The 17,097-nt window shown below is 45.2% G+C and overlaps 1 protein-coding gene across 1 annotated transcript in view; it reads right to left on the bottom strand.

Moving 5' to 3' along the window:
• Positions 1 to 332: 332 nt before the first annotated feature.
• Insc (INSC spindle orientation adaptor protein) overlaps positions 333 to 17,097 on the bottom strand; it is a 58,917-nt gene continuing 42,152 nt past the window's right edge. Inside the window, exons 7-11 of the mRNA XM_051191998.1 lie at positions 15,581 to 15,759; positions 8,506 to 8,572; positions 5,404 to 5,559; positions 4,034 to 4,110; positions 333 to 497 (exon numbers count right to left, since the gene is read on the bottom strand). Coding sequence (XP_051047955.1) covers positions 369 to 497; positions 4,034 to 4,110; positions 5,404 to 5,559; positions 8,506 to 8,572; positions 15,581 to 15,759 — 608 coding nt within the window. The 3' untranslated portion in view covers positions 333 to 368. The remainder of the gene's footprint in view (positions 498 to 4,033; positions 4,111 to 5,403; positions 5,560 to 8,505; positions 8,573 to 15,580; positions 15,760 to 17,097) is intronic.

Genomic DNA, 17,097 nt, shown 5'->3' with positions numbered 1-17,097 from the left:
AAAAGAATAAAACTTTTTAAAAAAAAAAAATGCTGGGCAGTTAAAATACCCTGGTTCAAAGTTGTTGTTTTTTTCTTTTTCTTTCTTTCTTTCTTCCTTTTTTTTTTAAAATAGGCAACAGTATATGCTGAGAAGGAAGAAAGTGTTGTGAAGGGGAATCACCTGTGACAACCTGTCATGTTAGCATTGACACAATTCAACTTCTGCATCCCCACAGCCACAAAGGGAAAAAAATGACTCCTGAGAACCATCTCACTGATGAAGATTTCCCTTTCTATCTCATGTAAAAAATAATAAATTACATATAAATAAGGAGGAGAGAGGAGATGCTCTGAGATGTGCACAGTGTGCCTCCTCTCCCACACTCACTACACAAAACTCTCCTCCATGTTGCTACACAGCAAGAAGGAATCCACAAGCCGAGGCTGCACCAGCTGCTGGAAGTCAGAATCCTGGAGGCCTTCCGGGCAGACACCGGCCAACCGACGCAGAGCAGCCTGGGGAGACAGCAGAAAAGAAGGCACAGGTCACACTGGGCCTCGTGCACTTTGTGCTTCTTCCAGCTGCCCCGAGAGATGCACTCTGAGAGGCGCACTGCATTAACCAGGCAATTGGATCAATCTGATTACCTGATACTTGACCCACGATACTTTAGTGGCCATTTTGGTCACCATTGTGCCCTTATCTCCATGGTCACCTTGACTGCCCCCCCCTTCCACCCCATGTGACAGGCATTATCTGGAAGCTCTTAATGATTTTCATAATGGCCTTGCAGGACTTCCAGAAGCCTCCATGGACTCAAATTGTTGTTTTCAGATGTTCTGAGTAGTTTACAGAAACCAGGATTATTCACTCACCCACAAATGCACCCAGTCCCTCACAGAGCACCGTGAGGTGGGAGGGAAGAAGAAGGGAATGGGAAACATGGAGTCGAGGTAGCTAAGGAGGCTGTGGCTGAGAAATCCAAATCAAGGAAGGGAGATCAGGAGTTGGGAGGGGGCAGAAAAATGGACCAGCTCCTATCCCCACTCCCACCCTCACCCCTACCCACTCACCCCACTGAGCACTGGGCTCGTTTCTGCTCTTGGGCAGGCGCCTTGCTTGTATACTTCACTATGACATGTCCCTCCTGCTCTCCTAGTTAGCAGGTGCTCTCACCACCCTCCCCAGCAAAGCCATCCTTGGCTACCCTAACAAGGGAACAATGTGTGCCACTCTCCCTCTGTGCACAGCCACAGCTCCTGCACCCTCCCCAAGCCTTGTTCTCAGAGTCTCCTTTCTTTCTGGGGAGTTAGTCAGTCATCTGTGGAGCTCGTTCACAGACACCTAAGTATTAAATGAAGACAGTTGCCAACTGCCAGCTGCCTTGCCATGGAAAAATCAACCCTGTTTGCCAGAGGTGATCCATGCTGCCATCACCTCCACACAGGACACAATAATTGAATTACCCTCCTCTCACCTGAGGACAGTCTTCAGGTGAGGAAGAAGGCCCTGAGAACAGAAAAGAGATTCCCAACTCCATCAGCCTGGCTAGGCTCCATGCATCTATCATCTTGCTGACCAGAGGCCTGTACCTCAATGTTGGAGCCTTTAATAAGCCAAGGAGTGAGCATTCACCAGCTTCGGTGGCTGAGGGATGGGAACAACTCAACTAATTGTAAAGTCATCAAGATGTGATATCCAAATTCAAGGTCATATAAAAATACAAAGGTCTATACAAAGACTTTTGCCCTCAGAACATTCTAAAATCAGGGGAGAGATACAAATTTTCCTCAAGTTAAAACAGTGACCTGTGCCAAAAGAGAGTAGAAAAAAGAGCATGGTTAGAAACAAGAGGGTCTACTCAAAAGACCCAGGCTTCCAGAGAATTTAACGTCTAGAACATGTGTTATAGGGATTATATAAAAAGACAAGCAGGGAACAGAGGTAATGTAGTGTGTACTCCCTGACTTTGTATCACAGAGAGATCCTGGAAAACATCATCTGATGGGTATTTGGATTTGAGCCTCCAGGGATGAACAGAGTTGTAGAGATGATGTTTGTTTGTGATGTGGGAAAAGAGGATACTTTCAGGCAGAGCTTGATGAGATCTGGAAAAGGTAGGAGGTCTTCAGGTCCTAGTGTCAGGTCAGGCCCTTCTTAGAGTGGGTCTGAGTAGACAGTAGGTGGGGTAAACAATGGAGAACCGTGGACAATTCCACGAAAGTTTGATGAAAGCATCCTGAGTCCAACAGTAGTAGATGTGGCAGGGTGAATTAGAAAGGGGCTCTCCTCAGCATCCAAGAACAAATGTAGTCCCTTTCCTCTGGAAAGTTCTCTACCTGATTAGAAATGGCAGCCAAAACTCTCTATGTGCTCTGGAGAAAAAAAGCCAGTAGTAACAGCACAATCCCCCACAACCAAGGCAGCTTATAGTTTCCCAAATGCTCCCTACACCCTTGACTTTACCTGTCAAGCCCTTCAGTCAGGCAGTCGCTGCTGCCAGAACGATGAGAATAAGGGAGTTGGGGCCAATCATTATGTGTTTGGCAGCTATGAATTTCTTCCCATTTTGCTTGATAGAAAAATAGACTCAAGAAGGTCTGTAGACTTGGAAGAGAAAAGGGGTTTATCTCTTTTTTCCCTTCCTTCTCACTGAAAGAGCATCTCCGGTTGTCAATGTTGCTGATCTCTGGCCCTGCTCTATAAAAGAAATCACAGATATCTGCAGACCCCATTAGAGATGTGAAAGCTTTGCAGTATTTACTACCATGAGCAAGCATGGTTTTAATAGGCTATGTGCATAAATATTGAATAGTGGTTTTAACATAATTGGTGCCCTTTTAAAACTGCACATTAATTTTTTGATGCATTTAAAAATTATTGAGAAAATGGGAGGGTAACGTTTTAGGAATAAGGAATCCAGAGTGCATGGGGATGAAGAAGGGGTTAATAGGGGTGAATATGCTTGAAATACATTATATACATGTATAAAATTGTTAAGAAAAGAGTCCTGGCAGAGGTTAAAAATCTTCTCCAGACTTCTAAAGGCAATGTGCAGTACGAGTTGCAGGAGAGTTCTCTCCTGACTCCACAACTATAGCCCCGAAGCCTAGGAGAGAAAGTGGCACATTAAACCATTCATCACATATTTACTAAATAAGAGAGCACTTTGACCTATTCAGTGACACACAGCTCACCAAAGCAGAGGCAGGGACAGGCCTGCTGACGGCAATGCCAGCTGCCTCTACAACTTCAGGGTGTCCATCAAGAACTCCCAGACATGAGCTGAGCTCAGTGAAGAGTGAGACATTCACTACTTTTCCCTGTGTTCTTTGAGGACCAAAGATCTGGCTCGCTCTTCTGCAACCCAACTACTTCCTAGTGACGCCACACTTCTAGCTGTTCTGCCACCCTGCTCTGGGGTCCATCACACCCCCAAAGGAAGATAAGTGAGAACAAAGCTTGCTTTGCCCATCTGCTACTGGTGATTAGTTCCCTAGTACCAGGAAGTAAGAAGTTCCCAGGATGAGCTTGTTGGGGTTGGAGGAGATCTTAGTGGCTGATTGAGTAATCCTCACTGCCCTGTCATGCCTGCTATAGTCATTTCCACAGCAGATGGTGCAGCTACTTGTGGGGAAGGGCCCTGCAGGAGTAAAAGGGGACTTTCCCATGAGTTCACTTAGGACACACAGCTGTCTATTTCCTGGCCCCTGTGTTCTGAAGGTTCCATGACATCAACACCACCACCTAGCAGCCCTCAGCTCACCACACCCGTGTTAACATGCTGCTGTGAGTCCCTAGAACCTAAAAGCTCACTCGAGTTGTGGGGATTGGATGGGAAACAGCTTCTTCCTTCTCATCTTTTACTCGATTTTAATTACAACTTAATCAATTAATAGAACTAGAAAGCATCAGCATCACCATTTTAATATAAAACCTAAAGCCTGGAGAGGTGTGAAGGCATATCCAGCTGTGGCAGAACCAGCTGCCCTAACCTCAGTCTACCTTCCTGAAAGCCTTGTGGGACGCTGAGGGCAGGCTGAGAACTCACCAGGCAGGCCACAAGCACAGCATCACTGTTGTTCCTCTCAGATGGGGATCTGCAGAGCTCAATAAGGCGAGACATACCTGCACAAGACAGAAGGAAAGAGTCACAGCTGGCTTACGAAGCCTGGCCAGGCTGAGCCCAAGGTGCTGCCCAGCTTCACCCACAGTACATGTTCAGCACCGGTCTGTGGAGAGGAGGCTGAGCCCACCTGGAGGAATATTCCCAGGAGACTTTCTACTTTCTGCTCAAGTCCAAGAAAAGTCGGGTCCAAGCCAAACCCACAAGCGCCAGGGCACCAGCCTGGGCTCATCTTTGCTAAGTGTTACAAACATGTTGCCCGTTTCTCAGCAAGGACTTGTGAGTATATATATCCAGTTTTACCAGTACAGTGTTTAACATTCACACCTGTACCCTGGGGCCTCACAACTGTGTATTCCTCTAACTGGCTATGTCACTCAGAAAATATACTTTAGCTACAAGCATAGAAAACTATAGACCCCCATTAACATTTCCTAGGGATTTAGTGTGAAAATGTTTCCACAAGACACAAAGATGATACACAGCTTTGCTAAAAACATGCTTCAACCCACCCAGATAAGCAGGGCCTGTCCTGTCCACCATATATACTTGGAACATCACTGTCACTATTCTCACACACAGACCATTCTATCTGTCACCACCCTGTGCTTGGGATTGGTATTGCATTCCTCTAAAAAAGTGGCTCTTAACCTTCCTAATGCTGTGGCCCTTTAATACAGTTCCTCATGTTGTGGTGACCCCAACCATAAAATTATTTTCATTGTTACTTTATAACTGTAATTTTACTACTATTATGAATCATAATGAAAATATCTGTGTTTTCAGGTGGTCTTGGGCAAATCCTATGAGATCATTTGATTCCCTAAAGGGGTAGAGACCCACATGTTGAGCACCACTGCTTTAGAGCTTAGCAAAGATGGAGGTTCTGGAAATATTTAGGCAAATAGGAAGCTAACAATGACAGAGAGCAATAATGGATATTCTGATGGTAGGTAAGTGAACTAGTGAATAGATAACTGAATCAATGAATTACTGAGTGAAAAAACAAATGAATGAGTGGAGAATGAGTGAAAACTACATGGATAAATGAGTAAATGGATGTGAAGGAAATAATCAGGTTCTGAATGACAAGTCAATGCATGTGAGTCAATGTCCTGGCCGGCTTTAGACTAGGGGCTATGCCCACAGTTTCTACCCCAGCATTTCCCAGCACTCAAAGAGTGGAGTTCACCCCAGTTCATCCCAATGTGCTGCCCACTGACACCACCATGAACACACAGCTACTTCCATCCCAAGCTCCCCATTCCAGTCCAGCCACAGCCAGTGTCACTTACAGCTGAGCCGCACTGCCTCCTGGGCCACATGTGGGTCTCGGCAGAGGCGGGCCAGGGTCACCGCAGCTTTCTGCTGTACCCTTTCACAGGCTGCCACCTCAGCGGGGCTCCCAGACCTTGGCTTCTCAGACAGCATGCCCATGATGAGCTGGACACCTGGGCAGGAAGCAACACAGTTTGGACAGTTTAGACTCACCCCTAGTGTAGGGCTTTTCCAGTGGGACTAGCTGGACAGACAGAAGCAGGGGCTCAAGCAAAGATTTGGGGTAGGGGAGCCTCAGACAGAGGTGGAAGCCAGGTATGGTCACCTCTTTCTTCTCATTCTAGGCACCAAGTCACTAGACTAGAAAAAAAAAAAAAAAAAAAAAAACATCTAGAAGACACCCTCACTTTTAAAACACCATTATTGGTTTTATATGTCTCCCACAGTGTTATATGCACAGTAAATGTGCAGTCCCCTCAAACCTCACAATGGCCTCATGGCCATGGCAGTTCTACTTTGAGGTCTAGAGTGGCATAAGTCTCTTGCCCAGAGCACACAGTGCATAGGGGTGCTGGGTGGAACCTGGATGTCTGGTCACATTACCTTATCACCTCTGATGGGGCTGCATCTAAGACAGGTTACAGGTGCTGAGTCCCATGGCAGAACTTTAGGCTGAAGAACCACTAGAGCCAATGCATTCACAGTGGGAGTGCCAGAGTGAGGCTGCATCTAGTTCCCTCAGGAGCATCTTACCTCCCCCCGAAACCAGATTTGTCTCCTGATTGTTGTGTAAAGAATACCCACATCCATGCCACTATCCTGCCTTTGCCCTCCCTTTCTGAGGGGAAATGCCCTTTCCCTCGTATTCTCTTGATGGGAGATGCATATATATATATATATATATATATATATATATATATATATGTTTCTCATACTGGTTAATGAATAAAGCACTGTTGGCCAATAGGAAAGCAAGATAGGTGGGTCTGGGAGACAAGGAGGAAATAGGAAGTAGTAAGGAGGAGCCAAGATGGAGAGACTGGGGAGACCAGACACCTGCCCCACTCCCTGGTAAGAAAAGACCACGTGAAAATACATAGATCAGCAGAAATGGGTTAATACTTAAGACAGAGCTAGCCGATAAGAAACTAGTAATGGGCCAACAGAATTATATCAAATACAGAGTCTCAGTGTGTTAATTGGAGCAGGCGCAGCGGCAGGACAAGACTGGCGGTGGGCAGAAAAACCATACTCCTTACATCTCCCATGGTACAGATTTGCAGCAGGGGCCCACCTTCTGTATGAGTGGCCCCCACCCCTCACTCCCACCCCCCCTAGTCCCAACCAGCCGGCTTGGAACTTAAATTAGACATGATCTAAAGATATGCTTTACTTTATTTTGTTGCTTCAAGACTTAAGCTGTATGATGATTTTCATAAAAATCTAGGTTTCTAACATTTATCTTCTGAATTGGAATTGGTGTGCCCACATACATTTCTATATGGCCAGAAGCTTATTGTTCTACTGTTGTATTAAGATGAGCATGTGCTGTGTATCTCCGGCTGGCCTGGAACTGACTATGTAGATGAGAGGCTAGCCTGGAACTCAAAACCCTCCCACTGCAGCCTCCTGAATCAGAGATTACAGGCATGTGCCTCTACACATGAATTTACTATTATTAAGAGATCGATCGGGCCAATCCTTGTCCATCTTATCTATTTTACTGTGTGTGGATCCTGCAGGCATCTACATTTACAACCTGTGATCTAGTAATGGGCTCTCGGAGCCCAGATTATTGAACAGGGCTTTCCCTTATTGAGACCCAGGAGTCTCCTGGGTTCTAGTGGTGTCTGGGTATGTCGCTGCCATTTGGATCTCTCAAATCCTGTCCCACTCTTACAAATCCTGTCTTTCTCAAATTCTCTCTGTGAAATCCCATGAGACAGCCACTGAAAAAGGAGCCAGGCTTGGTACAGGGCACACCTTGGGTCACACACTACCCTTGACACTGTTCACGGTGATTCTCACACTCCTGAGAGCGAGCACTGCTGTTCCCACTCTCCAGAGGGGCAAGAGAGAGGCCATCTACTTCCCCACTGCCCAGCTCGGGGCCAGGCCCATGGTAGGTTTTCACCACTATGGACTCAGTGAGTTAGTCAACAGCACTTTGTAAGTCACAAAGCACTCTCCAGATGGCAGCTATCCCAGCCTCAAAGGCACAGGCAAGTGGCAGCCTGCTGTCATCGGCCACTTCAGCCAAGACTCCAAGTGCTGAAGGAGGAGAGTACAAGTGATACCACGCAGCCTCTCCTCTTGGCCTCAGCTGGCTCAGCACAGTTTCTCATTATTAGCTCAATCACATGAAATTAACACAGAATGGTGTGTTTCAATTAGCCATGGGGAACGGGGAAGTGCATGTTTGTTAAGACAGCAGGGCAGCCTGGGGGAAGGGACTTTCAGAGAGCAGAGGCACCCAGGCTCCAAGCTCACTCTCATTAGTGTCTCAGGTCTCCAACTGCTTGCTAATTGCTCCCTTATTCCTCAGTCACAGGCAGCCCTAGCCACCCTAGCTCTGTTCGCAGCTGCAAGGCGGCCACCTTGTCTATTGACAGACTTCTTCCATCAGCCTTCAGACTGAGGAGCCCAGCTCCAACTCTCCTTGACCATGAACATAGAAGGTAGAACAGAGGGCCAGTTGGAAGGGAGATTCCCTCGGAGAGTGGTGTGGGCAACCCAGCTTCCCTCTTCTTTTCCTCTCCCTCAGCTTTCCATGGAGGCCAAATGCAATACAGTGGATAAAAAGCAACATCTCCCCACTTTGGGACAACCTTGCCTCCCTCATGCCACTATCATGACCTCGCACTATCTTCTTGATTCCTATATTCCACTAGAAGTTAAGCCTATGAAGGCAAATAAGCATTTCACTTTTGACCAGGTTATACACAGAACTGTGTGTGTGTGCTTGTGGGTGCACATGCCTGTATTTTATGCATGCATGTTCATACATACACAGAAATGAAACATATATGTATTTATATATCTGCACATAGGATTTATACAAGAACAAAGCCATGGGGCATCATATGCCCTGATAATCCACAGGGTATGACCAGACATACCATTCTCCTGAATGATGTCAGAGGTACACTGCTCCAGCACAGACATGTTTGCCAAGATGCTCACAATCTGGAAAAATGGAATTGAGAAGCTATAAAATAGACATCCACAATTCCCATGGTACTCTCTGACGCAGGTCAGCTGGGGGCTGCGGAGCTTCCCTCCAGCTTTCCTCCTTACCTCTGCCCATCCTCCTTTGGTATTGTCTCCTCTTCTCATGGGCTACTACCACCCAGATGAAAGTCCCAATGACTGATGCCCATTAATCAGTGGGTGGCTCTGGGATGGTTGTCTGGGGCCCCCCCATAGACAACCACCTCACACTGAATGAAGTTGAGGCTGGCTGTTTAGGTGCAGGAACCCTTTCAGCCTAACCCCTAAAATTCAGACAAATTTGGCAGGTTCTAAGCCCCTTTACTCCTTCTGTTCTGCTTTGATCTCCTGACTCTTTGATCCACCTTTGATTGCGGTCACCTATATCAATCTTCTTTCCTGATACTGACCTTCATGAACAAAGGCAGACAGCATGCACAAAAAGTAGATTCAGATGAGAAAGGTTAACTTAGCCACACTTTACAAGTCTATGGTCTACACGCCTCAATTACAGATCACCACTGAAGGACTTTGTCATCAATGACAGGACACACACACACACACACACACACACACACACACACACACACACACACAAAATGAATTAAGGAAGATCTAACAAGAGGTTAGATCTATAACTATAACTGGTGTAAAAATAATAAACAAGCTGAGGATGGAAGTGTGGGCACTATGAACAGAAATGGCCTATCATACTGTTCCTAAAAGAAACCACATAGTGAAAATGTGCCTGCCTCTACAGAAGCAGAGAGTATGTACAAGTGGCAACTGAAATAAGTAGTGAACTAAAAAAGAGCTCCTCCCATGTGTGAGTCCACTCTCCACACAGCTTCTTTCCAGCTGGTGGAACCATCTAAGCAGGAGCTGTGCTTCTGCCTCTGGGATGGCAAGCAGTAGTGTACAGAGAACATTACAGGAGGCTTCAGTCCTCAGCATGGATGGTACAGCAGAGTTTGCCAAGAACGAGCATTCGATGGATTTTAACTGGCTTAATGTTAGCATATCATTCTCCATAATGCATTTAAAAGCTCTCTTAAACAGAAAGGAAAAATTGTCATCATTATAGTAGAGTATTTATATTCCCCCCCAATACATGCTGACTATGGAGGCAGTATTTCTATGTATCAGGATCTCCCAACTCAGACCTGGTCAGGGAGTGGATGGGTAAATAGTGATTGGAATGAGATGCTGGGAGAAGAAAGGGAAACACATTTTAAAAGCCTTATTCTGAAGTCAACTGCAATGCCCAGGGTTTCACGAGAGGAATGGTAAGTATATATTGAAAGTTCTTTTTCACTAGTTTCAGAATAAGGAGTATTTGTGGGCTCAGTGGGAGAAGTTAGGAGAGAAAAGGTAGGTTATAGATGCAGCCTTGAAATATAGGTTCCCCAAGAGCCATAAAGTATCATAGGAGAGATATGAGGGGTCAACTCTGCCAGATTACACTGCATCCGGCTGTCTCTGGGCTGTTAGTAACAGCAGGAACACAGCCTGTTCCCACCACACAGAGCTACCATGTCACCAGACAGGCATTTCTGAGTACAGACTCTTGTTTGACCTGCACATTTATGAAAATAAAGGAAGAGTGGGAACAAGGAAGGGAGGAAGTAAAATAAAACCTTTGTCTGCAGCAACGGGTTCATTATATGGCAATCATTAGCTGAGTCACAGGCACCAGGTAGGTCTTTGTGTTGGACTAATTTAGATCCTGTTAATGAAAATTACTTCCTCCTTACAGAGCCTGTACCCCATGTGGTTTTCTGAGGTGCAGATGAAGTAATCAATTAAGCACAATTTGAATAAATGCCAATTATACCCTGCTTGGAGTCTCCCTTTTGAAACACACTTGTGTGTACCATGATAGAGAGGGGAAAGAAGCCAATGTTTTCACCTAGCAGTTAGGCCCACAACTACAGTTTTTAAGGACAGCTGCTTTTACCTAAGTGGAAGCAAGCTAGCAATGCTGTCAGGTTAAGGAATGCAGGAGCCAAGTCCACAGTTCCTCCTAGCCCAGGCTTATTCAACTGGTCTAAAATTAAGGCCTGTTTTTCATGATCCTTCTACAGTTACCTGCTGAGTACAGAGGACTTGGCCTCAAGAAATACCCTGGCTCCATCTCTGATTATCCACATGACTCTAGCAATGATACCCAACCTTCTGTGCCTTGGTTAATGAAAGGGTATATGTTTCCTATTGTTGCTATAACAGATTACTACAAACTCAGTAACTTGAAACAATTGTATTATTTTGCCATGTTGGAGGTCTAACGTTCTAAACAGGTTATTTTTTATTGAGGTGTGTGTGTGGGGGTGTGGGGGTGTGGGTGCGCGCACGCACGCGCGTGCGTGCACTGGAGAGATAGTTTGCTGCCAGAGTTTGGACTCCAGCATCCAAGTTGAGAAAGCCCCAAGTTAAGAAGAGACCCTGCAAGCGCACGCAGGTACACACATCTGCATACACATATTCCCCCTTAACATATTTAAGTAAATAAATAAATTAACAAATAAGTAATTATTTTTAAAAGGCTGTGTACTTTATATACGGTTCAATTTTAGGGACTGCATCTTTATCCTAACTTTTCTAACTCTTCCCACTCATTATCCTAAAATGAGAGAAAAGAATTCTAATAATGAAGCCGTAACCATTTTCTCTGACTCTGGTCTCCCCCACACCTTCACATAAAAGCATGTGTCATTACATTGGACCCATCTGGATAAAATTCATAGGTTAAGAGTCTTAATGAATCACTCTGTGAAAAATCCCCTTTATTATGTACAATAAGTTATTCATCAATTTGGAGGAATAGGATGGAGGCCTCTATGGAGCATCACTTGGTATAAGCATCACAGGAGATAAAAAAAACATTGTAAGCATTCACTGTGTCTTATCAATCACCAAGAACACTTGTTAAATTAAACAAACACAGCTAAACTGTGGTGGTGCACACCTTTAATCCCAGCACTAGGGAGGCAGAGGTAGGTGAACCTCTGAGTTCTAAGTCAGCCTGGTCTACAGAGTGAGCTCCAGGATAGCCAGGGCTGTTATACAGAGAAAAATCTGTCTTGAAAAACAAACAAACACCTGTTCCAAGTCCTCCACCTTGTCAAAGGGACCATGGAGCTCCCTCCAGCCCATGATGAGCTGGGCCTTCTTCTGGCCTATGCACTGCAGGCTGCACAGATCCCGAGCTGAGCCTTCATTCAGCAAATCCAATAATTTTTTGCGCCCATGTGCCAGTAACTCTGGGCTAATCTGTAGCTCCCAGCAGTCCTCAGCTTTTTCCACAGGCTCGGACACATGTGATGGCTCCAACTTTCTTTTGTGGCCTCTCTTCAGGATATGGATCTTTGACTCTGTCTGCTTCTGAATCAGTTGCAGCTTTTCCTAGCTAGAAAACAGCCAATACCTTCAGTGCCATTCTGAAATCATCTTTCATTTGGCATACAAAGGCCATAGGGAAATTGAAGTAGATGGCAAATTAACCCAGAACAGCAGGGGATCTCCCATGTCACTAGTTCAAAAATAAATGTTTCTATTTGGTATGAAATGGGTCGGCTAAGACTTCTGATAGTAGCACACATAGGTAAAATGATCCTCGTGGGCTCCCCTAGAGCAGGTGGTCCATAAATACTTGTTCACAGGCAGACATGAAGACATGGCCCAGGATGTGTCACCTCCCTAGCACTCTCCACAGTCACTCTGACCACACCCTCACTCCACCAGCATACCTCCTCACCTGCTGTACTGTGGGATGGCCCTGAAGATTACAGTGCATGGAAGACAAGTTAATTATACACAGAACACCCAACAGAGACAGGTGGTCTGGCCTGACAGGCCTTATGACCCAGAACACCTGGTGTACATCTAGTGGTGAGTAATGGGTACTTCTATATTGCACAATGATTCAGATAAAAAAGCCAATGTTCACAAATTCACAAAATTACTCTTTAATCAGAAGCTAGCCAACAATGTCAAACATGGCTCTGGAATCCTCTCTTCCTCCTCTTCCTCCTCCTCCTCTCTCTTCTTCCTTCTCCTCTTCCCCCTCTCTCTTCTCCTCTCCCTCCTCCTCTCCCTGCTCCTTTCCCCTTCTTCTCTCTCTCATCTCTCTTTATCTTTTTCTCTCATAAAGTGTGTACTCATGCATGTATGCATACATGTAGAAGCCAGAGATCAATTATTCTCCACCTGTGTATACTGAGTGGCCTTCCCTAAACCTAGGGCTCACAACTCATCTAGAATGAGTAGCCAGCAAGCTCCATGAGTTCACTTGTCTCCTTCTTCCAGCACCAAAACTACAGGTGTATGCTTGTTTGCTCAGGTTTCATATGGGCTGTACAGATTTCAGTAAGGTTATCATACTTGAGCAACAAGGATTTTACCAACTGAACAATCTCCCCAGATCTAGCTTATAGTACTTTTCAACTTACACACACACACACACACACACACACACACACACACACACACACACCTTGCATGTGTCCATACACAACCTGAAGCCATACATGCCACCCATTACTTAATATCATACATAAATCCTCACTACATTAACTATATCTCCTGCCCTAAATTAGACATCTCCATATAGACCCATCACAATCCATCCTATTATACTTACTTACCCCATTCACTACTGAGTACCCACTTTGTTCTAAATAAATGTGTTATGAACACCATCCCATTTAATCATATAAGGGTCAAAGGAAAGAAGAAATGTTATTATTTCCATTATACAGATGAGAAAACTGTGGCTTTGGGAGATTACAAGATTGGTCCAAGGTTACACAGCTAGGAAACAACAGAGACAGGATCTGAACTAAAGGGCACCTAAACCCAAAACTTATGTTGTTTCTACTCTTATTTACACACATGGCAGAGACTTATAAACTACAGAGGACTCTTGAGACACAAGTCACTATTAAAAACTCTCAATAATTTGCATTTCTGACCAATGGATTCCTGATAAATAGTATTACCACTGAAATCCCAGAATTGGTACAAAATGTGCTCATTCTAAAGTGCAAAATAGACTGCCAATGTCTATGGAAATGTAGGCAGTACACTGCCTCTGTAAAAGCAATTTGTAGAAAGACTTGCCACATTTCTAAGTACCCTTCAGAGGTCATGGACACTATGTATACAAGGCCTTGGAGGCTATCCTCCCCTGCCCTGTTGGGTCTGTGGTTAGATCCCTGCACAGCACAGCCTCTGTACAACACCCTGTGGATGTGAAGTCACAGAACCATAAAAATTGCAAATTGAACATGATCATCCTCTTTTATTTATTTTTTTTGTTTTATTTTATTTTACTTTTATTTTTTCAAGTTAGGTTTATTTGTGTAGCTTTATAGACCAGTCTGGCCTCAAACTCTCAGAGATCGGCCTGCCTCTGCTTCCTGAGTGCTGGGATTAAAGGAGTGCACCACCACTGCCTGGCATATTTTTTTTTTTATTTTTTTTAAAGATATGGTTTTAGGTTGCTTCAAACACTCTAAGTAGCTGAGGATAACCTTGAACTTCTGATCCTCCTGCCCCTGTTTTCCAAGGACTAGAATTACAGGCATGTACCACTTTGCCCAGTTGTGGGGATCAAACTCTAGGCTTTGTGTATGGTAGGCAAACATTTCACTAACTGTGCTATGTCCCCAGCCTAGGACAATCTTCTTGGTGATTGATACCCAGATATAACCTGTACTATTTTCTTCTAGATTAGCAGAAGTAAATGGAAGACCCCAGAACCATGGCTATCCTCTGGGGTCTATATCCAAGGGTGAGCACAGAATGGGCTTTGCCAATGAGACTTCCACTTGACAAATTAAGTGGACTTGGCTTGCTTAGATGATGGAGGAGTCCTCACTGCCCAAACAGAGGTTCACAAAGTACATACAGAGCCAAGACCAGGAGGCTTTGCACAGCATTGGCGTCACTGGCATGCTCATTACTGGAAGCCTCACAGGGCATCATTTAATTTCTTAAGTATTTCAGGGGGCGGTAAGCACTTCAGAGCCCAATTCATCTTCTTTGTCTTCATTACAGAGAGCCCTCTGATCACCTTAATCCTCCCTCTGCCATAGCAAAGAGCCATTTGTTTCTTTAATGGGTATGCTCTCTCTAGCTAAGTGGCTGCTCAGAGCCAGGGCATAAGGTGAAGCCATCCTGAGGACAGTGGCAGATGTGCCTGGCTCAGGCAGGGGGACAGGGGGAAAAACCCTCCTGAACCCAGATGCAGGGAGAGTGTCCCTTTGCCTCTTCTCCATATTCTCACTCCTATGAGGAGCCCTTGATGAGACTTCATGAGGGGGGCTGCCACCCCTCATGGTCAGGTAAGGAACTCTGCAGAGTCATGGGCTATTCACACTGGAAGCAGCATCCCATTCTACACACAAGGAGGCTGCACTTGGCAGGTTCTCGCTTGGTGCTGTGTACAGTGTGAGCTCCAGTGGGGCATCTACTCACTTTACAGCATCTTTGTGCCAGTCTACACTGAGAGTCTGCATTCACTGGTTCATCTGATCCCTTCATGGACTCTGCAATTATGTTTACACATTTTACAAATGCAGAAAGAATGAATTGCCCAAAGTAGCATGATTATTTACAGTAAAGATCTGCTGAATCCATATCACCTGTCTCCAAAGGCCTTGCTCTTGGGTCCCAGCTGGATCTCTTCTGACATAAGCAGAGTAAGCCTTGGGTAGGCCACTTGAAGGTGAAGCTTCCCTATACCAGGCCATGTGAGAGAGAGGCTCAAGGGGAGCTAAAGAAGGAGACACATAATGAAGAGCAACACAGGGTAGACTCTCCAACCCCGTGCCCATGTCTAACACCTAGAACTACAATAGGTATTGGGCATCAGAAGCCAATCAATCCTGTGAGAACAGCATCTCTTCCTGTTTCCACCTTGAGTATTTGTGGGCTATTCTAAGAGCTAAACTATGGATGTCTGAGCCTTCCTAGGCTCCTCACCTGGTCTCGAGTATAAGGTGTGTCCACTCTCTGCTTGTCACAGCAGGCTTCCAGGAGGACACGGATGGCATTCAGCTGCAGAAGCATCTCACAGGCCATTTTGTCAAAGAAGGTGATGTTGGCCAGGGCTGCAGAGGCCAGCAAAAAGACTTCCCCTGATGAGGCCTCTTGGCACAGTTCTGGATAGTGAAAAGAAAGAAACAGTCGCCTGTTTGCATACGACTGATCTCCCTTGATCCCCACAATAGCTCTGGGAGACTATTTAGGGGAAAGTCTTGATACTATTTTTGGAGAAGAACAAATCAGTCACTATACAGGGAACTCTGCCATCTACATAGGTATCAGAGCTGAAATTGGAACCCTTGTATGTGATTCCTGCTCACCTGCAAGTATTTTATTGAGTGAACCCTAGGTGCCTGGATTCTTGGGACGGTAAGATGGACCAAACAGGTCACAGCCTTGCCCTTGTGATACGTAGTCTCTGCTACCAGGCAATAGAAAGCAAAACTTTAAGAGTTGATATAAAAAAAAATTGTCAATATGAGAGGAAAACAGATAAATGCTAAGGCAGAGAATAAGTGGGGACTCGTCGAGTCACACAAGTACAATGCTTGTAAGAAGGTGTCTATAAAGCAGAAGCCTTAAGAGAGGAAAGGAGACAGTCATGAAGATGTTTGGAACAAAGACATATTCTAAAGGAGAGGAGTGGTGTGTGCAGAGTTCATGGGGCAGAAAGGCATTCCCATTTTTCTAGTGATCACTAGGATGTTAAATTTTCCTGAAGGAAGAAGTTGAAGTTAAAGCAGAGACTGCCTTCCAACTACCTTTCAACATCTCCTCTTGGTCTCAGATGGCAAAGGTTATCTGGCTGCAGAAATACCATACAAGTCCTGAGTTCTCTCTTCAGTCCAATGGTGACAATCCAGCACTAACTGAATGTCCCTACCTGCTATTTGTAATTGTGTTAAGGCCTTTCAGAAGAACAGTGTCTATCCATCCATTACCTAACTTGGTTCCCTTGACTCTCACAGAACCTGCAATAGATGCCCATCTCAAGAGACACACGAGGCTCTGTCCATGGTGCTGCTTGTCCCAATGGCCTTCACATTCCAGTCTCAGCTCTAACTTAGGTCACTAGTCAGGATGTGACAGGTCAAGCCTGTCCCACATGTAACACTTCTACATAGACTGAGAAAGGAATGCCACACTCCAGAAAATGACCCCAGAAGAGGAAGAAAGTTCAGAGACAAATATGAGCTAGGCCCCGTGCTGGTCAGTACTGCAGCACGAATGTAGCTATATATCCCCCTAAACTGGGATGAACAGGAATATCAGCCAAGCACCTGAAGTCTTCCTTGTGCTGTGCCGCTGTGTTTGGACCCATCCTCAAGGGAGAAAAGGATATGTACAGATTTGAAATCTGAGACTCATGGGAAACGCCACAAATACAATTTTTTTGAGTATGTACTCTGGGCCAAGAGCTGCTCTAAGTTTCCACATCATTCAGTCATTTGATC

Source organism: Phodopus roborovskii, unplaced genomic scaffold (genome assembly GCF_943737965.1).
Source record: "Phodopus roborovskii unplaced genomic scaffold, PHOROB, whole genome shotgun sequence".
NCBI lineage: Eukaryota > Metazoa > Chordata > Mammalia > Rodentia > Cricetidae > Phodopus > Phodopus roborovskii.
This window is presented reverse-complemented; position numbering and strand designations above follow the sequence as displayed.